At 40.4% G+C, this 27914-nt stretch overlaps 1 protein-coding gene across 1 annotated transcript in view; it reads left to right on the forward strand.

Annotated features, from left to right (window-relative positions):
* TRAP1 (TNF receptor associated protein 1) overlaps positions 1-27914 on the forward strand; it is a 950501-nt gene that overhangs the window by 752771 nt on the left and 169816 nt on the right. Inside the window, exon 14 of the mRNA XM_044089342.1 lies at positions 11456-11594. Within this exon, the coding sequence (XP_043945277.1) occupies positions 11456-11594 (139 nt within the window). The remainder of the gene's footprint in view (positions 1-11455; positions 11595-27914) is intronic.

Raw genomic sequence — 27914 nt, forward strand, 5'->3', positions numbered from 1 at the left:
ACAGATGCCTCAGACAGGGGGCGGGGTGCCTCCTGCAGCCTCTAAAGGTTCAGGGTCTCTGGCTGCTTTATCAGAGGTCATACCACATCAGCATCAAGGAGGTGAGGGATCTGCTTCTGGTTCTACAGGCCTTTCATTTCCTCTTTCATCCCAGGCCCCCTCAAAGTTTTCACAGACAATACCACAGTGATGTGATTTGTTAACAAGCCGGGGGCACAAAGGCCTATCTTCTTTGCATACTGGCTGTTCAGGTCTGTGATCTAGCTATCCAGTATCAAATGTTTCTTCAGGCAGTTTACATTCTCTCAGAATTCAGTCTAGTGCCAGACTCCTTGAGCAGCTCCAGCACACAAGGTCATAAATGGATGCTTCACAGAGATATGTTCCTCATTGTCTATCAGTGGGGTATTCCTCAGGTAGATATTTTTGCCTCCTTTGTGAACAGATAACTCCCTCTATTCTGTTTCAGACCCCAAGTCCTCTGGCTTGGAAAGTGGATGTCCTATCTTTTCCTTTAAAGGGTATGTTCTTGTATGCCTCCCCTCCACTTCCATTGTTAACAAGAGTTCTGCACAAGATCAGGCAGGATTCTTCCAAAATTTTGCTGGTGACTCCCTTTTGACCCAGACAGGATTGATGCTTCCTTCTTTCTCACTTGGCCAGTTGCAGTCACAAGAAGTTACCTCACCTGGTCGATCTTTTCACACAAGATAAGGGTTCGCTCATCTGTCCTCATTTGTCCAGTCTTCAAATGAGACTGTGGGTGATACTGTTTTGATGCCTTTTAGGCACCTGTTTTCAGAGGACATGCTTTTAGTTCTGCGAGAGACCAGGAAACCCACTACCAGGAAATCATATATGTCTGTACTTTGCCAGAGATGGCCTGCACCTGTCACCCTTGGGATTCCGGATACTGGCTGAGGCTCTTGCCACCCCATATAGTGCCTTTTTTAGGCAAGATTCAAATGGCAAATTCACCACCGTAACAGGTACAAGCAAGCAAAATCCGATGGTAATGCTACTTAATGCTAGAAGTCTAAACCTCAAAATGCACTCACTCTCCTTAAAATGGAGAACATCGACATCTGTGCAGTGACAGAGACCTCGTTCAAGGCTCCAGAGAGCACCCCTGCATTTCCAGGCTATAATTCATACCACACCGTTTGGCCACCTAACCTAGACCGAAGCACTAAAGGCGGAGGAGTGTCCATATTCATTAAGGATATACACACCTCCAGGCTAGTTGCTCAGCATAATGCATCCAAGATTATCCAAGTGCAACTAACTCTGGGCAAGACCGCAATCCAAATTGTAGCTTGCTACAGATCCCCCACTATGCCCCAGGATTCCCACTCCTCATTTCTTGCTACACTGGAAACTATTAGGGTACAGCCAAACACCCCTAATAATGGGCGATTTCAACTACCCCACCATTAACTGGGAAAACTCATGTACCAACTCTTGTGTTCAATGTTTTGTGGAATTCATAAATTCCAATGCCTTGTATCAACTTATCCACACCCCCACCAGGGGCAGCAATATCCTAGACCTGGTCATTACTAACATGAGCAACCGGTTTTCCACACCAGAGGTCAATTCCTCTTTGGTCAGATCTGACCACAAACCAATCACCCTAGACATCCACATCCCACCCACACCCCCCATTAGGGGAACCACCGTAAAAAATTTCTTCAAAGCCAACTTCACGCTTTTTAAGACAGAAGTGGCAAAGTTCACGACACCCATGCTGACGGACAATAGAGGTACGACTGCTGAATCCTATACAAATGCACTTTATAAGCACTTACACAAGTGCATGGATCATGCAATCCCTAACAGAACCAAGATGCTATCCTCCAAAAAAAGGAAGCCAATCTGGTGGTCCCCTGCCATAAACAAACTCTACAACAGAAGAAAGAAACTGTTGCAAAAAAGAGTAAAATCAAATGATTGGAGAAACTCCGTGGTCAGCTTCCATAAGAAGCTGAGATCCCTCATAAAATCCTCCAAAGCTAGTTACGAAAACAAAATTGCCACTGATTCTAAAGACAACCACAAAGCATTCTATAGCTATGTCAAGAATCTCAATGGCAACACTCAGATCTGCTCTGAGTTACAGCACAATGGCACTAAATATACAGAACCAACTGATATTGCCAACATCCTGGCAGATAGGTTAAGTGCTAACTTTACCCCTCTCTCACCCCCTAAAGGGCCCATCTCTATACCGGAAGAATGCAAAGTTCCTGTAATCATGGCTGCCCAGGTAAAAAAATTCTCTCCAAAGCCAAGAACACCACATCCATGGGACCTGACAACAACCCAGGCTGTGTACTACATGAACTACAGAACGAACTGACTGCAAACTAGGAACCATAATCAAAATTTCTAATGATGTGGACATCCTACAAAAGGGCCTCACTGAGACAGATGCCTGGTGTCAAAGCCATGGCCTCAAGCTCAGTGCCAAAAAGTGCATTGTCATCCCTTTTGGTAAAAACTCTGTACCCGTGAACTACCACATAAGTGGTAGTCTGCTTAACACCGAAAGTGTGATGAGACCTTGGGACACAGGTGGACAGTAGTCTCTCTTTTGATAATCACATCGCCACAGAAGTCAGGAAATCCTTCTACACGGCACACCTCATCACAAAAGGTTTCTCATCCAGGAAGAAAGAGGTCATTGTTCCCTCTGCTCATCACTCATTAGACCCATTATAGAGTACAACACCCCTTTTGATATGTACCTCACAAGACATCTACAATAACTGGAAAGGACACAGAAATACCTCATAAAGAGGATTACTGGCCTCAAATAGATGCCCTACGCAGACCATCTAAAAAAATCTAGCTTTACTCTGTCGCGTATCGCCTACTCAGAGGCGTGCTCTGCCTAACTTACAAAACTGTGTCAAACCCAGAGCTGTTGGACATGCTCCACTTAAAGAAATCCCAATCCCTCCTAGCTGCATGCTCTAGGGACCTAAACCTTGTTACCACAATAAACAGAACATGCTGGAGGGATAGATTCCTGTCTCGGAGACTTCCCATACTCTGGAACAAACTACTTATCTATATCCAACAAAGCTCCTCATTAGCACTTTTCAAGAAAAATCTCGATGATTGGATGGGAGATAGGAAATTCACCCTGGGGATCACGTCTGTGGCTCTGCTTGACAGGGGCACAGGAAAATAATTTTCCTGGGTGGCAAAAGCCAGGGTACCGTTTGGCTAGGCTTATATAGGCCCTAGGGCCAATAGCCTAGTATCTACCGATAAACCTAGATGGAATAGATTTTTTGTCTGATACCTTTCTCACCATCAGGATCCCCTGTCAGTGGAGGTTCCTTAGGTTCTGTCTTATTTGTGTGATATGCTCCATGCTAGGTTGACATATTCACTGACAGCTCACCTTTCAGCAATTTCTGCTTGTCTGCCCTTGAATCCCCCTCTGACCTCTAGGTTTGAGGTCAAACAATTTCTTAAAAGCGTACTTCATATCAGGCCTCCCAAGAAGTGTATTCAGTCTTCTTGGAACCTCAGTTCTTTACTCGAAAAATTGACCCAGGCTCACTGAGCCTGGTTCCTCAGATTCCTTGCAACATTGTACTTGGAAGACAGTTCTGGTTTTGGTTCTTACTGCAGACAAGAGGGCACCCGAACTTCAGACTGTCATGGCTGTTCCTTCTTTTTAGTTTTCCATAGAGACATTGTGTGTCTTCATATTAATCCTTTTATGCCCAAGGTGGTCAGTGAGTTATGCCTTGACCAGTCTATTCATCTTACTTTCTTTTTTCATTTTCTGCAGTCTTCCAGTGAGAAGGTTATTCACACCTTAGATTTATATAGGCAGACCAAATATTATTTAGATAAAATTAAATTTTTTTACAAATCTGAGCAGCTTTTTTTTCTTTTCATCCCAGGACTTTGGGTTTGGATGTTTCTAATCAAATCCTCTCCTCCTGGATTTCTAAGGCCATTTCCCTTTGTTAGTCTTTTCATTGCAAATGTCTTTCCACGTCTCTAAAGGCACATTCTACTAAGGCAGTTCCCTCCTCTGGTGCCTTGTTCAAGGTTCTGGATAGCAGTTCTGTCTTTGAGGCTGCTACTCCTTCCTTGGTTTATACTTTAGTAAACACTACAAGTTGGGTGTTATTTCCAGAGCCAGAGCAGTGTTTGCCAGGGCTATCCTGATTGGGTTTGTGGAGAATTCTTCTCTGATTTTTTCCTCCCATTCTCCCAGGTATCCTCTTGAGCTCTTGTACTCTCCTTTAGGTGAAGAATACTGTAACAGTGATTAGAAGGACATCTGCTGTTATGGTAAGATTTACACAACTGTTTCTTTCACATCTTTGTCCTTTGGGCTGCCCACTGCTCCCAGGATATTAAAAAATGCTTAGTTTTGGTCTTTGCCCACCGCATATTATAGGGAATCCAGATTTCCCCTTCCTGGACAACTGTCTAAATCAAGTGAATTTCCAGGAAGAGTTAAAGACAATTAAACTGCACGGTACATTCCTTTGCCTAACTAGAGGTATCTCTGAAACAGTAGAAATCCAGCCTCACCCTTCCCCATATGAAATGCTTTCTAGGCACCATCCTAGACATGGAGACTTTTAGGCTTTTTGTTTTTGGTCTTAATTCTTTCTTTACCCAGGCTACCTGACAATCATTAAGTAACCGTCCTGAAGACACTGAGTCCATACCAGCTTCCATTGTCATGGTCCTGTTGGTGAAGTTGCTTGTGAAGAAACTTGTGATACCTGAGAAATCCCTGGTACTGCTATCTTTAGTCTCTGAACTCAGTAATTCCTTTTCTTTCCTTTCCTTTCATTCCTCTATCTAAAAAGGAATTCAGATTGAATGGCTCATGTGATACTAGTCCAGGGTTTCCCATTTGTAGAGCCTGGGAGAACCAGACCCTGACTTCAGACACGACATCACCTATACTTTGGGAAAATGCACACAGGCACCTTAAGAATCCAGGGCATTGTTACAAGAGGTACAAATCTATACTTCTCAGAAGTTCAGGTCAAAACTAATGGGTGTGGCTGACTAGGTCAGCAGACGAATGCAAACTGGGTGCAATTATTGCATCTCCAAATTATGTCTGTATACTCCGGGAGGGTCTTAGTCATGGTCTCAAACTGAATGCAATGAAATGTATCATCATTCCCTTCGGGAAAAACCATGTCCCTTCACACTATCAAATCAACAACAATACCCTAAGTATCCATGAAGTGGAAATGGACCTGGGATCACAAGTTGACTGCGACCTTAACTTCGACCACCATGCGTCTACTGTAGTAAGGAAGGCTTTCTACATAGCGGACTTGATTAGGAAAGGCATTGCCTCAAGACCAAAAGAGGTTATAACCCCTCTGTACTCATCACTAATCCCACATATAATTGAGTATAATGCCTTGTTTGGCATGTACCGTACAAAGCACCTGCAGCAATTGGAGAGACCTCAGAGGTTTCTAACAAAGTAGATCAAGGGACTCCAGCACTTGCTTTCCGCAGACCGATTAAAGTCCCTGTCACTATACTCTGTATCCTATGGACTTCTTAGGGGAGACTTATGTCTGGCTTACAGAGCAATCTCAGACCCAAACCTAATGAACTTGATGCATATCGGTAAATCAAATGGGACTAGGACTACCCATTCTAGGGGCTTAAATATGGCTTGCAACTTTAATAGGACATGCTGGAAAGACAGATTTATCTCCCAGTGACTGCCACAACTTTGGAATAGGCTACCTATTTATGTGAAACAGAGCACCTCTATGACACTGTTCAAGAGGAACCTGGACGAGTTGATGGGACACCATAAATTCTTACTGGGGATAGTGCTCACATCCCTCCTGGACATGAGCAGCCATTACTAAATGCAGTCTTGGGTATTAACTAACATTTCTATGGTATTACGTTGGGATGAAAAGGCTAGGCTTGGAATGACCTCCGGGTCGATAGCCTGGTAATCTGCTGTGATCGTCTGATCCTGAAGTCCAGAAACATTGGTGTAAAGATATGCTAGCTGTTATTTATGCTGGTCATGTCTTCATACTGAACTTGCATCCCTGACTTCTCTTACTGACTTATAGCTAAAGACACTGTAGCAGGAATTTTCCACTCTGAGGGACAGCCCTCCATGAAGAAGGCCAAGAAGCCCAAGTCTAATTCTTCAGCTGTGCAACCTTTGCCAGACATTTCTCCTGAAGCAAGTGAAAGCCCAAAGATTCACCCGGCTCCACCATTAGATTCTTCTGCCGTTACCATTTCAGAAGCTGGCCTGGATCCAATCTTATGCACGTCCTTGAAGGATTTGCAGATGCCCACTTTAGACATTCAGGAGGAACTACAGCTAATTATTTCTGAGGGGCCTAGGGGTGTTCCTTAGATTTTGGTCAGGGAGGAAGTTCCAGCTACTATTCTTAAATGCCATCCAAGGTGGAGCCTTCTAAGTTTTATAAGGTGGATGTCCCCTTGAAGAAAAAACAAAAGATTAGGCATATTTCTCCAGCTCCTAAGGGCCCGCAGAGTGAATTGTTGGTAGAATTTTACTCATGGTTTGTTTTATGCTTTGATGGCTTTGAAACCTCCTCATGGGGTCGGTGTTCCAGCCCACCCTTGGTCCTTCATTCCTCTTAAAAAAAAACCCAGGGAACAGGATTCTTCTGAGGAGGAGGTGGATTCAGATGAGGAAGCCCTTGCTTATTCATCTCAGTTTACCTGTCCTTTAGACTATGGGTCAGAGGAATAGGAATCTACTAGTCCTGATACTTCTTTTGAGAAAATTTATTTTGGGGACGCAATCTCCAGAATGATGGAGTTTTTTAAATGGGAAAGTGCCCAGGTTTCTGAGGTACAGAAACGATATTATAGGTTCCTGCAGATGGACTGTTCTAGACCTTCTGCTGTACTTCCTATTTTGGCTGCCTTGTTGGATATCTTTTTTTTTTTATATACTGCATCTAAGGCTCCTGATAAGTTTTATAGGGTACCTGAGGACTGTAAATTTCTATATAGGTGCCATTTTGCTGACTCTTCTGTGGTGTCTGTGGCTTCTGACAAGCCATCCCAGTTGCTGCCTTCTACTAAGTTACTTCCTTCTGATAAAGACACCAGAACTATGGAAAGGCTAGGTAAGAAAGTTTATACCTTTGCTACCTTAGCTTTTAGGGCTGTCAGTTATCAGACCCGTATGTCCAGGTACATTTTCCCACTCTTTTCCAGGCTTGTCAGGTTATTTCTGATCTCTCTGACTCTGAAGGGAAGACTTCTGCTCTTTCTCAGTTAGGGGCTTCATCCCATGTGGCTCGCCATTCCATTAAATGTAGTTATGATGCAGCAGATGCTTCTTCTAGGGTGGCTGCCTTTGGTTTTATAATGAGGAGATACTCCTGGCTTCGGCTTCAACCTTTGCCTGATGATATTAAGGGTAAGCTGACAGATGATCCTCTGGACAGCAAACACTTGTTTGGTGAAAATGCTGCTGATTTGTTTGTCTCTTCAGGATAAGGGCAAGGCCTTGCAGGAACTTAAACATGTTTTGTTTCTCCTGTGCCTAAATTTCAGAGGAATTACCTAAATAAGCCAGCCTTTGTTTGTAGGCAGTCTTGCCCTCCCTCCAAAAGTAAGAAGGATGGGAAGCGGGCTCCTCCTGCTAAAGCTACCCAACTTCTGTACCATAGAAGTCTCCTTTTCCTGACAAACCAGATGCAGTCTATCCTGTTCTCATCCACATTTCTCTTTATCTTTCCCTTTCCTTTCTTGTTGGGTTAAAGATTACTCAAGATTCGTGGGTCCTGTCCATTATTCTCCCTGAGTATTTCATGGTCTGGAAATCTCTGCCCCTTTTATGGGCATTCCTCAGCCCCATCAGGAACAGTTGCCTTTCTTTCCAGGGATGCTTCGGGATCACTTGACTCAGGAAACCATTCAGGAAGTTCCAGTTTCCCAGAAGAAGTGGTTTTACACCAGAATGTTTTTGGTGCCCAGGAAAGAGGGCACTTGGAGACCTATTCTGGACCTCTCTCATCTAAACAATTTTCTGAAGAGCCCCTGTTTTCCAATGTTGTCCTTCAGACTTTGTTCCCTCTTCTGCTTCCTCAGACTAATCTGGTGTCTCTGGATCTTAAGGATGCTCATCTTCATATCCCGATTCATCCCCTTTTCAGGAGGTTTTTGTTTTTCTGTTGTATCTTGGCATTTTCAGTTCTCTGCTTTGCACTTTAGCCTTTCTACTGCCCCGAGGGTATTCACCAAATGTCTCACTCCTGTGATTGTTTTTTGCAGGCTAAGGGGAATACAAGTCTTTCCCTACGTGGATGACCTCCTGCTTCAGGCATCTTCTCCAGAGACTTTGTTGCAATATCTTCATAGGTTCATAGATTAGTACTAGGCTAACTGCCATTGTGAGCCATTTTTAAGCCTAGCCAACTACCCCATGTGAGAATCGAACCCTGCACCTTGTGTCTGCAAGGTAAACACCTAAATCATTATGCCATCCTCCCACCATTTTGCAGTCTCCCTTCTGCAGAATCTGGGGTTCACTGTAAATTTCAAAAAGTCCTTTCTGACTCTTCTCAGGATCATGCCTTTCTGGGGTGCAACATCCAGACTTCCTATGCTGGCATCCCTGCCTCCTCCCAAAGCTCTAACTCTTATTTCCTTTTTTCATTCCCTTCTTCCTCTGATCTCAGTTACAGCAAGGGAATGAGCTTCAAGCCCTTATGGCTTGTCCTCCTTTTTTGGTGTTTCTTAAGGACAGGGTGTCCCTTCATACTAATCCTTCTTTTAGCCTAAGGCGGTGAATGAGTTGTCCCTTAATCAGTGTATTCATTTGCCCACTTTTACTCTTCTCTGCAATATGCCAGTGAGAAGGTACTGCACGCATTGGATGTGCATAGACAACTCAGATTTTATTTGGCTAAGACTAAGACTTTTCGTAAATCTGATCAGCTTTTTGTTTCTTTTCATCCTAGGTCTTTAGGATTGGCTGTGTCCAAGCAAACTGTCTTCTTGGATTTCTAAAGCCATGTCTTTTTGTTATTCCTTTTAAGGTAAGAGTCTTCCTTCTATTAAGGCTCATTCTAGTGTAGCTGTGGCCTGTGGCTTCTTCTGGTGCTTTTTTCAAGGGTTTGGATACTAACTATATTCTTGAGGCAGCTACGTGGACTTTTGTGCATATGTTTACCAAACATTCTAAGTTAGATGAGCTATCAAGAGCTAAAGCTGGCTTTGCTGGGGCCATTCTTCATGGGTTCCTAGAGAGTTCTGCTGGTCCACCCCCCCCCCTTCTTCCTGAGCTTTTGCACTCTCCCTATTGTAAAGAATACTGCAACAGTGAAATGGAAGGACATGGTACATTTGTGTAAGATCTTACCATAACAGTAGATGTCCTTCTCTTCACTGTTGCAGTATTCACTTACTTCCTCCTTCTGATGGTCCACTTGCAGTTCTGAGGATGGTATGTCTGGACGTTAATGCAACCTAAAGGCATTAATGTACTGGCTAGACATCGTGATGCCCTTGGCAGGGGATCCTTATTGTAAAGAATACTGCAACAGTGAAGAGAAAGACATCTACCATTATGGTAAGGTCTTACACAACTGTACTTTCTTTTTTAAAACGATCATCTGTCTAACATTGCATACACTGGTTAGTTCTTGCTTCCCTTAATCCTCACTCTTCTTCCTTCAGAACATTATTCTGCATGAATTGTTACCACAATTTCTGTTTTATTTCTATGTAATTTTTTCCAGATCTGTAGAACAAAAGAGAAAAAAAATCATGCTGTGCAGATCTTAGATGTGCATAAGTAATTAAGATTTTGTCTAGACAGGACTAGGCAGACTGACTAGGTTTTTGTGTCCTTTATGCCAAACAAGCAGGGAAGACCTAAGACCTGTCTCTAAGGAAATCCTTTATGGAAGGTTAGGTAGCTGTATTTCCTTCTGTCATAACCAACATAGAAAAAAAAACTTGTGGTCAGATTAGGGAGCGGTCCACAAGGGCAGCAGGTAGTATAGCTGTTATTTTTATTTATTTATTTTAAGTTAATTCTCATCACAAAGTATTTTTGAGACAGTCACATGGACGTCCATTCACACCTTTTTAAACATTGCAAACTGGACTTCCTTCAAAAAAGCAGAGCAGACTTTGGCACTCAGTGGTGCATGACTTTCATACTTCCACTTCTCATCTCTGTGGCTGTTTTACTGCTTTTGTACTCTTCTCACATGTTATGACTGATACTGCAACAGTGAGTCCTGTGCACAGCACAGTACAATTGTATGATCATACTCAATATAACTGTTAGATGCTCAAGTAAGGTCATTGTACAGTATAGGCTCTCCCTCCCTCCATTTGCCTTATACTCCTCTAATTTTGAATTAAAAGCCAAACAAAATGGAGAGAAATATGGCTATGTTTATGGAGCTGAAACATTAACTACAACATTACAAGCCTGGGTTCACCAGCGGTGGTGGTGGTGCTGCGGTAGCGTTGTCGCCTCACAGTAAGACGCTGTCCGGTTGGATTCTCAGCTAGAGCGTGTTCTGCTTGGAGACATGCGTGAATGGGCGTACCTTTGTTGAAGGTTGTGCATCAGGGCTTGCAACTCTGCACGTAAAAATCAACTACCAATCATTAGCGGACAGGGGTTCTGCTGTGGCAACCCCTAACCGGGAAAAGCCGAAAGACACAACAACATTACCAGCCTGGGTTCTTCAGCAGGTTTAGTTAATCCTTAGATAGTAGAGGAGATTAGAGCACAGCATGCAGTGATTTTTTTTGGGTGATACAGCTGAAAATCTGCACCATAGTTTCATCTTATTAATGTAAGGCTAGCTTGCTTGCATATTGCACACTGCTTTTGGACTGTGAGAGTGGACATCCAGATTATAAAACAAACTCCCTTATGCATTATGTTCTGCAGTGATTTGTTAGGAGGAAGTGTATTACATAGGAGCACTTCAGTAGATGAGCAATCTTTAAGTAAATACCAGTGCTCTGAAGTCAAGTCCTTGGAACAACTTCCAGTAACATTGGATTTTTTTCTTTTCTGTGTTGTGCAATCTCGGTGTAGGTGCATATAAGTGTGAGGGTAGGGTGTGCCCCCCCCCCAAAAAAAAAAGAAAAAAAAAGACCTACTCCATTGTTCGCTGAAAGTGGTTTTAGCCAGCTAGTGTCAGAATATCTGTATTCAATTAATCATTTGTCAGTGTATCAACAGGATTCCATGTTACATATATTACTAACGCAAACCCTTTAAGTTGTAAGAGCAGGTTGTCAACAATATAGCTGAAAATGTAGGAGTGTTCTTCCTTTGCAGTGAAAATGGTGCAAGTTTGATTCAGAACTGAAGTGTCTCCTAACAGAGAGTATTTTGGTGAGCTACATCCATGTTAAAATTAGCTCTGCTAATGTCCTTGCCCCATACTTTTGACAGGTTCTGTTTTGCTATGAGCAATTTGATGAGCTGACGCTGCTCCACCTGCGAGAATTTGACAAGAAGAAACTCATCTCTGTGGAGACTGACATTGTGGTTGATCAGTATAAAGAAGAGAAGTATGAAGACCCACGACCAGGTACCAGAATCTATACCAAATGGGTTACAGTTTTGTGGGGTTCAGATCCTACAGTGTTGTAGGATATGCAGATCTTTGTCATTATATGCTGTTAACGTACTCATGTGGTATTCAGTGAAGGAAATTGTAAGTACATTGGTGTGCATAATCAGCATTGCCTGCAGTGAAGTGTGTAATTTATAAATGATGGGCTACTTACAAGGTCCGCTCTTAAATGCATGTTTGCATATGTCTTTTACATATTTAGAAGTATGATTAATAGAGCAAGGTATATAGTTAGTATGAATCCAGTAATGTAGTACATCATAGCAGTGCTTTATAGTGCATATAGAATATGTAGGGGGGTTATAATTAAGACAGCATGTAGAGTGGAATGTATTCATTGTTTGTTTATTTATTAGCATTTGTTTACCAGGAAAGTCCAACTGGACTATGACAGGCTTTTAGTGGAGACCCAGGGAGAAAAGCTCCACAGTTAACAACCTTACATGTTATTGTACAATACAAGGAAAAACAGCAAATGTTAACTATCGCGTATGCAAGATACAATGTATATAAAGAATAAAAAAACAAAAGAAATAGATACTGGAAATCATTAAATTTCTTAGAGTTGCATTTAAATTTATATTAAGTGCATGACTTTTACCATGTTGATAGTTTAAAAAAAATGAAATGTGCAGAAGAAAAGGATTGAGATGCACAGAAAAATATGTACTTTGTGACACAAAGTAATCATACCTCTCAACTGTACAGATTTTTGCAGACTGCCCAGATTTTTGCCTCATATTTTTGGATTGTTCCTCAAAATTCTGTTTTTTGACAAATCACTGGGATGATCTAGGGATTAAAGTCACTAACTAATGACATGTTTTTGAGTTTCAGACTTCATATCCTCCAGAAAATGCATGCTAACACAAATCCTGTTATTCTAGCAACCAAGTCTTTACGGGCAATATTTAAAATGTGTCCCTTTTTGTCGGGCTTTGTCCAGATTTCTTGAGCTAAGAGGTTGAGAGGTATGAAAGAAATGATTACAGGTCATTGTGTGGCACATGGAGGAGGTCATTTTTCTGTTTATAGCCTTGAACATTCTACTGATATAAAGTCCCAGCATTAGAATCACTTTTGTACCTACCTGTTCCTTTCTGACTGCAGTGTATACCCTTTTTATCACCAAATCAGTCCATATTATTTGGAACCAAGATTTCTCTCTATTCCTTGGGTATTTCCTTGTGTTGTTCATTGTCAGTGTTTCTTTGGGAGTGATTTGTCCTACAGCATAGGCGTAGCCTTGAAGAACCAACATGCATTTCAGTTGCTAATTTGACATCCTTGTACATAGGACTAACCTTTAACGAGAGGGTAATTTTTGGTACCAGCCAAACAGAGCTCCAGCCCTACAACAGTTACTCCAACCATATGCCAACATTCGGCAACTCTGATTCTCACACAAAACACTCCTCCAAATATCCAAAAGCAACAGCAAAGCTGGAGGCACCCTCTACTCCCGTTACAGTTCTAAACTTCGGAACTCAATCCCCCCAGCACATCCTAAGTGCTTCCAACCTACACCAATTCAAAGCTGTGCTCCAATACTACCTCACTAACAACTGGCTCTGTTCCTCTACCAAGCCAGGCTAATACCACATAAGCCCACATCAAATTTCATCCCCTAAATTTTATAGTCTAGACGTGGACCCCACTCCCACTTGTTAACAACACCTATCAGGTACCTACAATAAGACTATAATTTGATAATTTTTTTTTCTTTTCTTTTGTAAGGGTATACATATGTACACGTATTATAGTGGGTCTAGGACTCTTGCACGAATGCACTTTTTACCGAATCGCGAATAGGTGGGCTTACTTAGATGAAAATGCTTTTCACCGAAGCTGCATTTTCGTGTAAGTATGCCTGTTGTGCCAGTTGTACTACGGTGTGGATAACCGAAAATTCCCTTTTCCCCACTGTAGTTTGATCTCAGAGTGACAATACTAAAGTAGGGGGTAGGGGCACAGCCCCCCACATGGGGGGGTGCAGGGGGGCTTGCCCCCCTGCATAAAAGTAGATTTAATTTTTTTAACATACTTTAGCGAAAGCGCTTTTTCGGTGAAAGCGCTTTCGTTAGTGTATTTGGTGATAGTGGATTCGAACTGTTGAACTTTCGTTCAACAGTCCTAGATCCATTATAGTATACTCAAATGATCAACTAAAGATGGTCCCCTGCCCTAAAATAAAGTGTGTGTGTGTGTGTGTGTGTGTGTGTGTATATATATATATATATATATATATATATATATATATATATATATATATATATATACACAAACACAACTTTAATATATTGTAATAACTTTCTCCTTTTCACTAAAGGATATTAAATTGCATATCATACTTTCTTTGTCGTCTCTAAATATTTCTGTTAAATTCTATGTAAAACCGACACTGTACCAGTCGATGTTATTCTTGTTTTATTGCAGCTTTTCTCCCTGGGCCTCCGCTGAAAATGGGCTCACACCCAGACAGACTATCCCGGTCAGTAAATGTAAAATAAAAAATAAATAAGTAAAATAAAATAAATTTTGCAGGATTTGAAGACCAGGATACAGGTACCCTAAGTTCCACCCTGAGGAATCCATCTCTGGGTGTTAATGTTGTCTTTCATTCACCTGATCAGCTTGGTTCCATTACTGCCAAGCCTTATCTTGAAAATTGGACCCTTGAGTCACAGTGCTATGGATTAGGGGTACTTGGCACTAAAATTGCTTCTGTTTGGGCATCTGGCCATAGGCTGTTTGGACTGGTCAGCCTAGATCAAGCAGAAGTCAGAAGATGAACATCTTCCAGGGTCTGTGTGTTCCAGGTGTTATAGATCTGGTGCTTTTTAGGTGTAGGTGGAACATAGTGCTGTTGGTGTGGGATTTCACCTATAGGGATTTTAGTTGAACACCAGCAATTGGCCCACAGAAGGCATCTCTCTGTTAAACATGGTCCCTTTCTGGCCTGACTCGATTTCCTTTCCCAGTCCTTTGAGTGCTCACATGATCAGGACCCCATACTTTTTTTGGGGGGGGGGGCTCAGAGTTCCTTCTCCAGTGGTTCTGTTTGGTAGTGATGTGTGAGGGTCTTTGTTTTTGAAACAGGTGAAACTTCAGAGTCTTGGAGTTCCTGTAACTCTTTATGAGATGACACATTCCTGAAAGGGTGGTCTAGTGTTTGATTGTTTTTTTTGTTTGTTTTTTTGCCTGTATCTGGGCTTAGATCTGCCTTTGGGGACTGTCCTTTCTGAGCACCATGCTAACTCTCCTTGGAGACCATCTTTGTTGATACCATCATGTAAATCCAGAGCATCTTCATTCTGCCACTTCTATCCCCATTATTACCCATCAACAGACTGGAGTGACACCTTCTTACCACCCTCAGATTGACTTCTTGCTGTTTGGAGGGGCTCGTCATTCCACAGCTTTGAACTTTGCCACTGCACAGCTGATGAACAGGGTGTTCTGAGAAGATGATGGTGTGGACAAGGAGGTATGGTCATATACCACACTGGGGTCCTCAGCTGTGCATCTCATCTCTCCTGGTTCTGGGGTCAGGGAGAATTATTTGGCTTTTACCTGGAAGCTCTTGTGATGGCCCATCCCATCTTTTCACATGCTTAGTTTCTGCACTGGATGCCCTGGCAAGTATAGCATTTATGAAATTGTGTCTGTTGGTCTGGCTGCATTCATCCCTCTTGGTTGAAGTCTCATTAGCCAGGGGCGACCTTTTCAGTCATGGGATTCTAGACATTAATCAATGTCTTGGTTAAAGATAAGATGTCTGTCAGGTTGGGGAGGTCTGCTTCCTCACTACCTGATGTCTTGCTTATCCTACAATTGAAAAGTCCTTCAAAAATACCATAGATACCATAGGGGAACGGTCTTCTTTGGATATTTTTCCTGGTCAGGCAGACCTTTTTGTTTTGCCTCTGTCTTTTTTCCTCTTCTGGTATTGGAGGAGTATAGGTAACCCTTTGGGAGCGTGGCAAGCCGTTTCACAGGGTTTTGCACTGGGAGGGATTTCTGCTGTTTGTCCTCTGTAATTGTGACATGCTGTTTCTCTGTAGAATCCTGTGGGGAGCCAGGGAGCAGGTTCTTAGGATCTCTTAGGCTGGGTCCTCTCAGGTCCACTTGGTGTTGAAGGCTGCTTTCCCAAGACTTGACATAGCTAAGCCATAAACTGCATGTTCTGTAGATACTGACATTGCAGTGAGTGGACTAACGTCCTTTACTACAGGATGAGCTAGCTCACATCAGCCATTCACTTCAACCCTCTCTCATTGGGTTCTGCAACTCCCTACATTGTTTGGATTGTAGTTGGGGCTTTATCCATCTGTGCTACTCACTGAATAGGACTGACCTCCACTTTTCAAACAATGACTGGTGCTGCTTATTTCTTGCACATGCATACTTCATTGAATTTCTACACACTTTTTTTTTAATTATTTATTTTTTTCTCTCTCGGGTATACAGATTTTATTAGTAGCACACACAGCTGACACAGTCCTTGCAAACAATCAGAATCAAAGCTGCCCTTTCTATGAAACCTTTTCTTTGTGAATTTGCACAGCACACTGATGACCATATGGCACTAAACTGCCCAAGTATATAGAACAGGCAGTGCATATAATCAGAATCAAATCTGCCCTTTCTCTGGAGTCTTTTCTTGGAAATTACTGTGTGCATATCGGAGACCCAGACCTCCTTTGTATAAAGTAGCATATGCCACAACCAGTGCTACTTGAAGGTTCATTTATGCTTTAAGAATATAAGTAAAGTTATATTACCAGAACACCATTATCAAATTATAAGTTAAGACATACACAATGCAATGAAAAAGCATGTGCCCCCTTCCTGATTTTCTTATTTCTTTGCATGTTTGTCACACTTAAATGTTTGTCGCACTTAAATGTTTGAGCATCAAACAAATTTAAATATTAGACAAATATAACCCAAGTAATCACAAAATGCAATTTTTAAGTGATGATTTTATGTATTAAGGAAAAAAAATTGTCCAAACCTACATGGCCCTATGTGAAACCCTAAACCTAATAACTGGATGTGCTACCCCATTGTGCCACCCTTAGCAGCAACAACTGCAATTAAGCATTTGCGATAACTGGCCATGAGTCTTTCACATCACTGTTGAGGAGTTTTGGCCCACTCTTCTTTACTGAATTGTTTTAATTCAGCCATATTGGAGGGTTTCTGAGCATGAACCACCTTTTTAAGGTCATGCCACAGCATCTCAGTTGGATTCAAGTCCAGACTTTGACTAGGCCACTCCAAAATCTTCATTTCGTTTTTTTTAAGCCATTCAGAGGTGGACTTGTTGGTATGTTTTGGATCATTGTCCTGCTGCAGAACACAAGGGCGCTTCAGCTTGAGGTCACGAACTGATGGCCGGACATTCTCCTTCAGGATTTTTTGGTAGAGAGCAGAATTCATGGTTCCATCAATCATAGCAAGTCGTCCAGGTCAAGAAGCAGCAAAGCAGCCCCAGACCATCACACTGCCACCACCATGTTTGACTATTGGCATGATGATCTTTTTCTGAAATGCTGTGTTACTTTTATGCCACATGTAACGGGACACACACCTCCCAAAAAGTTCAATGTTTGTTTCGTCAATCCACAGAATATTTTCCCAAAGTCTCAGAGATCATCAAGATGTTTTTTGGCAAAAGTGAGACGAGCCTTTATTTTCTTTTTGGTCAGCAGTGTTTTTTGCCTTGGAACTCTGCCATGCATGCCATTATTGGCCAGTCTCTTTCAAATGGTTGAGTCATGAATACTGACCTTAACATGAGTCAAATGAGGCTTGCAGTTCTCTAGATGTTGTTCTGGGTTCTTTTGTGACCTTTTGGATGAGTTGTCACTGTGCTCTTAGGGTAATTTTTGTAGGCCGGCCACTCCTGGGAAGGTTCACCACTGTTCCATGTTTTCTCTATTTGTGGATAATGGCTCTCACCTGGTTTGCTGGATTCCCAAAACTTTAGAAATGGCTTTGTAACCTTTTCCAGACTGATAGATGTCAATTATTTTGTTTCTCATTTGTTCTGGAATTTCTTTAGATCACGGCATGATGTCTTCCTTTTTTGGGATCTTTTGCCCTACTTCACTTTGACAGGTTCTTTTTAAGTGATCTCTTGATTCGACAGGTCTGGCAGTAATCAGACCTGGGTGTGGCTAGTGAAATTGAACTCAGCTTTCCCAAAAATGTGATTAACCACAGTTACTTCATGATTTCAAAAGGAGGAGGCAATTACTGTATCCAAACCTACATGGTCCTATGTGAAAGTTTGTTTTCCTTAATAAATAAAATCATCACTTAAAAACTGCATTTTGTGTTTACTTGGGTTATCTGTCTAATATTTAAATTTATTTGATGATTTGAAACATTTAAGTGTGACAAACATGCAAAGAAATAAATCAGGAAGGGGGCAAATTATTTATTTATTTTATTTTACATTTGATTACCAGGAAGGTCCGACTGGACAGAGCTGTCCATTTTCAGTGGAGACCCGGGGAGAAAAGCTCCAAACAATTGCTAACATACTATACATAAGATATTTACACATTCAGTTATAAAAATGTAGCAGACCTTCTCAAAAAACTCCAGCTTTACTCCGTAGCATATCGCCTACTCTGAGGTGATCTCTGCCTAACATATAAAGCTATGTCAAACCCAGAGCTATTGGACATGCTACACCTAAAGAAATCTCAATCCCTCTGAGCTACACACTCTAGGCACCTAAACCTTGTCACCACAGTAAACAGCACATGCTGGAGGGATAGGTTCCTGTCCTAGAGACTTCCCATACTCTGGAACAGGCTACCCATCCATGTCAAGCAAAGTTCTTCATTAGCACTCTTCAAGAAAAATCTTGATGAGTGGATGGGAAATAGGAAATACACCCCGGGGATCACTTCTGTGTGTCTGCTCGACAGTGGCACAGGAAAATAACTTTCTTGGGTGGCGTAAGCCAGGGAACCTTGTTGGCTAGGCTTACGTAGGCCCTCGGGCCGGTAGCCTAGTACCTGCATATGACAAAAACATATGATTGCATAAAATATTTACATAAGCATAGTGGTTTAGACATACAATTAAAAGTATAGCAGGTAGTAACATTTGATTGTTGTTCATACAGTATGTTTAGTTGAGATAATCTTGAAGTACTGAAGATAAGGCAAGAAAAGAAAAACTAAAAAGGAGAATATAGACAAGTTCATATGAGGTGCATTAACATTTTAAGGGAAAGCTTTTCAACTTGGTCTAAGGGAGAGTTAGTGGGTATAGATGGGGCAGTGGGGAGTAGGCGACAGTGAGTTGGTAAGTAACGTGTGATAATATATAGTGCATCTCTGGGAGTTTTAAAGAGGTTGGATAGTAGGTAGGGGAAAGGAGTTAGAATATGTTAGCCAGGTGCAAGGTAGCTACAAGTAACGTGATAATATATAGTGCATCTATGGGAGTTTTAAAGAGGAGGTTGGATAGTGGGTAGGGGGAAGGAGTTAGAATATGTCAGCCAGGTGCTAGACAGTTACAGTTAACATGTGATAATATATAGTGCATCTGTGGGAGTTTTAAGAGGTTGGATAGTGGGTAGTGGAAAGGACTTTTTCATTGCACTGTAAATAGAAAAGAAAACAAACTGTATTACCATTTCTGTATTTACATGCATATGTTTTCTTTATAATTGTCTTTCAATCCATCATTACATAAATTGCTCAATTCATGCCTTCTCTTAAACCTCACTCCTCCCCTTGAACATTTTTCTGCATCTATTGTTCCTCAATTTTCATTTATTTCTATGTACTATGCTCCTTCCTTTTTTTAAAAGTCCCTGTTCCAGTTCTTTCATTTCTTTTACAATATCGAGTACTTCAAACGCAGCTAGTTTAGATTTTGATGTCCATTTTCTAATGGCTGCTTTTTTTGACAGCCAACTTAATAAAGCTTTACTATACCTAGGCAATTTATATCTTGTGTCCCAACTCAACAGAATCATTTCCTTAACTATAGCCTTTTGATTCCCCCATTATTTCTGACAGAGTACACTCTAGGCAGTTTTTTAAATATGCTAACTCATTACACTCCCAAAAACATATTCCCAGTTACCATTTTCTTCCCCCAAACACCTCCAGCCTTTGCTATCTGCTTAAGGAAAATTTCTTTGAAGTCTGCCTGGGGTATAAATATACCTATGTAAACACATCCAAGCAAAAATCCTAAATCTTCTGAACTTTGTTGCATACTTGCAAGCCGTACATTATGTTCTCCCGTTGTTCTCTTGTCAGATGCATTTTCAGGCTGTCTTCTCAATCTTTTCTAACCTCCTCCGAGTTGATTCTTATAGTTATCATGCAGTATACTATATGCCCAGCTAATTATCTTTTTTTAACAGCAGCTTCTATTTTAGATTCAACAAAAAACTCTACCAAAGCTAGTCTTTCACTTAGCACTCCCCTATTCCTTTGTTTGCTTATACTCTGATATTAATCTGTGGTAGGGAAGGTGGTCTCTAGCCACCAGTACAAACTTCTTGGCCTCATCCTGCTCTTTTACCTTTCCCTGTCTGGTTTACCATGAAAAATTGCCGCTCCAAAGGTAGAGTCCAGCTGTGGGAATCACACATGTCGATAGTAGGAATGTCAAATGCTGGCATTACTGACTATCCAAACTTGCCCCGCTTAGAACCCATGTTGGCTCTTGTTCCTGGGTCCAGAGCAGTAGAGAGTTTCAGTGTTCGGTGTTCATGTTTGTGCATGTCCATATTCTGCATGCTGACTTTTGAGGAAAGGTTGCAATGATCCATACACTCGACCTTTGTAAACGCAATATTTTAATAGTAAATCTCCCTGTCTTAATTATTTGCTCCCAGTGCATTGGTTCCTTTGCTAGCTTTCTTAGCAGTAAATTCCAGCCCTGTCTTGCCTATTTAATGTATCTGTACTTGCAGTTATCCCTATTGACAAAATTTCCTTTCTCCATTCCCATGTTGGCTTGATTTTTAGAATACTTTCTGCTATTTTGTGAATATAAGATTCTGTGTGGTGGTTGTTATTCTTCTTAAGCATCTACATCCAAAATCCTACTCTCTCTTTATTTCTTGAACTCCCCCCTCCCCCTGCTTTATCATCATCCCTTTCCACTTTGAATTCTAACCTTCTGCTTGTGTTATGCACATAAGCCTTAACTGTGTAGCTGTAAAATATCCCTTCAAATCGAGTAATATTAAACCAGCTTGTTCCTTCCAGATGATCAATTTATCCCATTTAATTTTTGCTCTCTTCGCCTACCATATCAATTCCTTCAACCCTTTATTAATTATTGTCCACAACTTCAACAATGGTTGATAAAAATATGCCTGACCTGTGTATAAAACAAAGCATATGCCTGACCAGTATGTAAAACTTAAGGGACTAAAAACATTTTCTATAATGCTTGCTTCTTACTATCCATATCCATAAACAAGAGCTTCCAGTTTCTCGTTTTTTGTATTATCTTTTGTTTAGTGTCTTCCCATATGTACTTAGCTGCCGTTAACATAAATCTTTTTAATCTATACCCCTAAATACTTCATCTTATCGTGTCACCATATATATTGCAGGACCAGTTTGTGAGTGAATATATAATTTATGACTATAGCCTTTTTTATCTCCATTAATTTTATATCCCCCTCTTTTGGTCTTTTACATTAAATTGTGTCAGAATGTTACACAACATTGTGATGTCCTTTCTTTAGATTTATCAAGTATAAAATTATATCATCTGTAAATAAAGCCAGCTTTTTTGATTGCATGCCAATTATATCCTTACATTTCTGAGTCCCTTATTTTCTTTGCCAGTGGCTCCTAGTATAAAGCAAATAACAATGGGGGAAAGAGAACACCCCTTTATGGTTCCTCTATTCAAATATAACTTATCAGAGAGGACCCCTCCCACTTTAATTCTTTCCTCTTATCCTTCATATAATCTTCCAGTTAACCTCATTATTGTATCAGGAAATGCAGATACTTCCATTGATTTACTCATAAAATCCCAGCTTACTCTGTCAAATGCTTTCCCTGCATCAAGACACACCAGCAACAGCATTATTTTCTTGCATACTGCTTCCCTCTGCAGCATCATTGCTTTAATAGTGTTGTCGGATGTTTCTCTCTCCTCTGCAAAACTATGTTAATCTATATGTATCAATTTTGGCAACACCTTTACCATTCTTTTAGCTAGTATAGGCGTAAACATTTTATAATCATGGTTTAAAATTGAAATGGGCCCATGTGAAGGTGGATATGACAGATCTTTACCCTGTTTGGGTAATACCACCGCTACAGCTTTCTTCCAAGATCCTGGTGCCCTGCCCCTTTAAAATAATACTAAACAAAATCTTCCAGAGCTTTATAACTTTCTTCCCTGCTAACTTCCAAGCTTCCAGAGGAATATTATCTGTTCCTAGAGACTTTCATGCAGATTGATTATGCATTACTGTTTTTATCTCATTTCTCCCTCATCTTCCTGTAACCTTGCCATAATTAAGTCTTCCGTAAATATTTCCATTTGTGCTCCTTCTTAGTTTCCACATTCTCTGCTTTACACAAATTTTCCTAAAATTTACAAAATATCCCCAATACCTCTACAGGATCTCTGGTTATCTTTCTTGTCATAGGCTGTCTAAGTTTGGCAAAAACCCTTTCTACTTTTTGTGCTCTGGGATTGATATCAACAGATAGTTGCTTAACAGGGGGTCTATATTATATGCTCGAAGTTTTAAAACTTCGACACTCATATGATCAACACCATATGAGTGAAGTCTTAAAACATCAATCATATACAAACTAAAAAGCAAAAAAAACTACCTGAACGCTCTGGGCAGGGGGGAAAGCCTCCCTGCAACCCCCACACCCCCCGCTACTTAAATATATCAACTCCAAGATCGCACTACAGTCAAGTAAAGGGAAATATTCCCTATGGCGATCTCCGTTGAAATGTTCAAGCTTTCAAAAGTTTGCTCATATGGTGTCGACCATATGAGACTCGAACTTTTGAAAGTTCGAGCTCCTGATATAGACTCGCTTAACAGCAGTCTTTCTAAGCTTGTGCATATTATCCAAATACTCACTTATTTTCTCTTTTACACTGTGCAGTTGTTTTATGTCTTGTTTTGTGAGATTCCCCTTATTCTGCAATACTTTAAACTTTGTCAGCTCCTATGGTTACTATTACTTATTAACCAGATCTTTCTCTCTTATTTCTACCCTATTTTTATATTCCATTTTCATTTTATCACACTTACTAGCTATCCTTCCTGAAGAAATTTCTATCTTCCCTAATAATGCTTCAATAATTCCACTACCCATTCTTTAAATGTCTCTGTTTTTAACCAATAGGTGGAAAAGTGCCAATGTCTTTTTACTTTCACTACACTGCGTTTTTACTTTAGTGTAGGTGCATGATCTGAAATAGTTATTTGATGTGTGTTGAAGTTTTCAGTTAAATGCACACATTTCAGTTTAGCCCAGTTATTTTTACCTTGGGAAGTAAGTAAATTCTGTCCTCATTCCTTCTACTGAATTAACGGCTTCCATGACAGATATTTTTATTTATTTATCTTTTGTTGACTGGGAAAGTATGACTGGGCAACAGTGCCCCCCTTTCAGCAGAGGCACAGGGAGAAAAGCTCCACAGTATATCATAGACATTATACAAAGTAGTGATAAGAAATGCAGATATGATACATACTGAAATGACTGGCAGTTAATAGACATTGATAATCATGTAAATTTTCATTGCTTATTGTTGGTCGCTTATAAAGTGGACCATTGTGTAGATATTCATGTCATTATATAGTAGGTGGAGTCTGTATATAGAGTTGGGGAAATTGATATGGGGTAGCATGAGCCAGTAATATAACAAGGTAAAGAAGGGAAAAGAAAAAAAGGGGTGTGCTGACTCTTATGCAGAGGGGGTTAAGTGAAGTGGTGGGGAGTGAAGCAAGGATGCTGTGTCCTGAGGACAGGCAAGACCAGGTTTCAGCTAAGTGGCTCCATAGCTAGTTCAAGGCTACTGAACTTTTGAGTATCCTAAGGTGGGGACAAAAGATATTGCATTTTTTGGTGATACAGGTGGAGTAGTGAGAGTCATCTAGTGTATTATTATTACTCTTGGATATGGTGAGTAGAGTTTTGTCATAGGAGCGCAGTTCCCTGTTAGGGCAGCAGGGATGGATATGGTGAAGTATGTTTGGTGTTTGTCAGGGGAGTATACAATTCTATGAATTGTTAGTAGTTGTGTGAGTGTGGTAGTTCTAGCCAATCCATTTTTGAAGTGAAATGCAGTGATGGGCTTTATGTAGCTAATTGGAGGCAAAAGTAGCAATGTTGCTATAGTATTGTTCAAGTTTAAGGGTATGAGTAGATTTAAGATTAGGAAAAAGGGGCAAGATGTAAAGTAGAGCTCGCAGTAGACAGACTGTAGCTAGACTTTTCTGGGCTGCATCTGAGGGACAAATTTTATTCTGTAGAGAGACGCTAGTTTCTCTTTTTTTATTTGTAGGTGGGGCTTACTGTATGTGCTGATCAGATTTGAGTTGGTTGTCTATTATTATTGCTAGGAATTTGGTATAGGATACTATTTCTATTTTGGTTTGTTGTTGAATTCATTGTGAATTGGAAGATTGGAGAGGGTGGTTGCTTTGGAGTGGATAGCATCAGTTTGGTTTTATTGGGATTTAAGAGGTTAGCATCGTCAAGACATGATTCAATAGATAGAGCTTTTTGTGTGATGACAGAGTGATGTTAGGGTTTTTGCTGTGCATATTATACAGAAGTCCTCACTGTATTGGATTATTGTGACCAGGATAGCAGCTGTGCACAAGTTGTTGATGAACAAGTTGAATAGTAAAGGATCCACTATGCACCTCTGTGGGACCCTGTTGGATACTGGCAGGAAGGAAAAATAATACTTTTCCCATTTTGCAGCCAGTTGTCTGTTTTGTTGGTCACTGTGAAACAATTTAATTGAGGAGTGACTTAGTCCTAAGTGAGAAAGTCTTATCAATAGTTTTCGGTGGCAGATGGAATCGAATGCCTTGAATAGGTCAGGTACATTGTAGAGACAATTTGGCCAAAATGTGTCTATTGTTTGATAATTTCAGTGAAATTCAGCAAGGCTGAAGTTGGTACTGTGTTACTGTGGTTGAGGAGAAAGCCGTGCTGTTTTGGAGAGAATATATTATGTATGATTAATGTCAGAAGTTGTGAATGTATTTCTCAAGAATTTTGGATATTGGAAATAGAATGGCAGTAGACCAGTAATTAGTGAGTTCCATGGATGGACCTCCTTTCTGTAAAGGTATAATATAGCACTTCTTCCATAGGTCTGGGATATGGTTTTCTGAAATGGAGCAGTTGATAAGTAGCAGTATTGGATAAGCAACTGCAAAGGCAGCTATTTTAAGATATTTTGTGGGGAGTTGGACTGGACCTAGTGCCATGGGCTTTGAATTGGTTATAGATGTTCTTAATGAGTAAAGTGGGGATGTGTTTAATAGTTAAGAAGGGTTACTGGGTCTGGCTTTGAGGTAAGTTATATGGGGAACAATGGGGTGAATTATAATTTGATTTATGTTGAGCTCTGTTTAGAAGTGTGGCTACAGTTATGATGAAGTGTTAAATTGGGTAGCCGTAATCTCATTTGATGCTGAGCCAGTTGGGGTGGGTTGATGATTTTGCTTGGATTTATTAGTGTGTTTATAGCTGACCAGAAAAGTTTGAAGTTTTGCTTATGAGTGTCTTGAGAGGTGGGATAGTTTTATTTTCTTTTTGGTGAGATTCTTAGGTTTCTGTGATATTTGTGTCTTTAGAGTTTTTCTGCGGTTTTATTGTTTGCCATTTAGCTCAGACTTCATCCCTGTTTTTCATGACAAGTTTGGTGTTTTTGTTTAGCCATGGAGCTGTGTTGTTTTTGCTCTCATTTTTTATTTTTAATATTTAGGAATATGATACTATAGTGGAGAAAGGCCTCATCCAGGGGTACATTTTTTACCATATTCTAATTGTAAAATTGGGGGGTATTAAAGAAGATTTTGCTGTTATATTTGGAGAGATTTATGGCATGCCTGCATTGGTGGTTTAGTGGGGTGTATTTAAATTGTTGGATGACAAGTTTGGGAAGGTGGTTGCTTAGTACATTTGGAAGTGTGGCTTGGTAAGCTATTGTCTTGGTCATAGTTGTGAGTATCCAGTCTGATGTTGATTCTCTGGTTGTTGATTTGTTGTATCTAGTTGGGTTATTAATGAGTTGAGAAAATCTAGATAGTTGTATTGAATCTTGGCGTTTCTAGAGTCTAGTGTGAACCAGTCTGTTTTTACATCACCCATTATAATAGTGTTTTGTAGGATGTGGTGGGAGAACCAGTAAAGGATTTCTTGTGTGATAGATCTGTTGTCCTCATTTGGAATATATAGACCAGTACTAATTATGGACTTATGGTGATTAATTTGTAATGATGTAGCTAAAAGCTCTGAATTGTTGAAAGTAGGAATTATTCTGTTGTGGTTTGAGAGGGTAAGGCTATTTCAAGTATTATAACTGCACCCTTTTTATGTTTCTATCTCACCTGTGAGCATAATAGCCAGAAGGTAGTATTTGTTTGTCTTTTGTTGTTGGTTTTAACCAGGTTTCTGTAAGGACTATGATGTCTGGGGATTGTTGAGAAATCTATCCATGTGTTTCATGGAGTTTGTTGCATATGCTTTGTAAATTTATGTGTAGAGGCTTATTCTGGAGTTGCCACTTAGAGTAGGAGAAAAGGTGTTTGGTGTTATATTGTTATTTTAATTGTGTTGTAGTTGAGGACCTGGGTTTGTGTGGATGTCACCAGATGGATAGCCATTTGGAATATGTTTGGAGTAGGAGAAATAGCCATTTTTTGTTCGTGTTTTTTTTGGTTTTGGAAGTATTTTCTGTATGTATAGGTTGATTTGATTGCAATTTAGTTTGCGTAGATGTATGTGAGTGAGTGAGTGAGGAGATGAGTTGGATGGTTGAAATTATGGTGTGTATTGTTTGGTACAGTAGAGAATAAAAGTTTACTTTATAAGTTTATGTGATAGGATGTGAGTTGTGCAAGGGTGGATAGTGTAGAGAGGAGAATTAGGTGGATGTATGCTATTGTATGTTATTTTAGTTGTATTTTTTATGTAGTGCTGTGTTTAGTAATGTGAGTGATTGGGAAGGAAGAATTATGTTAGTGGGGATGGGTTTTGACTCCGTCGGGAGGTGAGTGTTTAGAATAGCTGGGTAGATGATTGGTTGGATTTTTAGTTTGATTGATGTGGTGAGGCTAGTGTAAAGATAGATAAGTGGAAGCAGACAGGAATTCGGGTTAAGGTAGAGGAGCATAGTGAACATAAGTGGTAACAATGGCTAGCAGAGTGGAAATGTACCCAGGTACATGCACCAAAGAAAAACAGTGAGTGAGAGCTGTAGGTAAGTGAATGACATTCCCTTTAAATAAAAATCTTTTGGAAGACTATACTGCTACAGAATTCCAAGAGATAAGGATTAAATGCAGTGGAAAGCTTAGGGGTGTTTTCATTTAGTTCTGATTTTAAGAGTGAAGTTCTCATTTCTTACCTTTTGTTATATTAAAACCAGCATTAACAGGAGCAAGGATAGTGTGTCTGAGTCCCTGTAAAAGCCAGTGTAAGGCTGTCAGCCTCCATACCGGTATTACTGAACAACACTGAACAAGGCAAACTCAGATTTGTAGATGAGCACATGTAACGTCTCTTCTAGGGTTGGAAATTATTCCTCTATTTTCATTTTTATTTTTTCTCATAAATTTCTTCCTTTCAGTCTATAGCTATAAGGCCATTTGCATTCCACAATAATATTGGTAGAGTAGTCATTATTTTTAATTAGATTATTCCCAGCTGTTATACATGACATGTTTTGAATGTGTATTTCCAGCTTGTGTTTTACATGCACACACTGTTTGACAGGCTGATCTTTTATACAATCCTTTCTTCTCATTTCCATTTGAAGCTATGACACATTTTTTCAAAACTTTTTGCTGTAATGAAAACCTCAAAAGTGGTGGCCATGGTGGTACAGCGGTTAGCGTTGTCACCTCACAGCAAAAGGTCCTTCAGTTTGATTCTCAGCTGAGGTTCATTCTGTGTGGAGTCTGCATGTCCTCCCTGTTGTCGTGTGAGTTTCCTTTGGGTGCTTTGGTTTCCTCCCACATTCCAAAGACATGCAGTAGGGGGATTG

Source organism: Protopterus annectens, chromosome 12.part0 (assembly GCF_019279795.1).
Source record: "Protopterus annectens isolate FY-2018-M chromosome 12.part0, PAN1.0, whole genome shotgun sequence".
Lineage (NCBI taxonomy): Eukaryota > Metazoa > Chordata > Ceratodontiformes > Protopteridae > Protopterus > Protopterus annectens.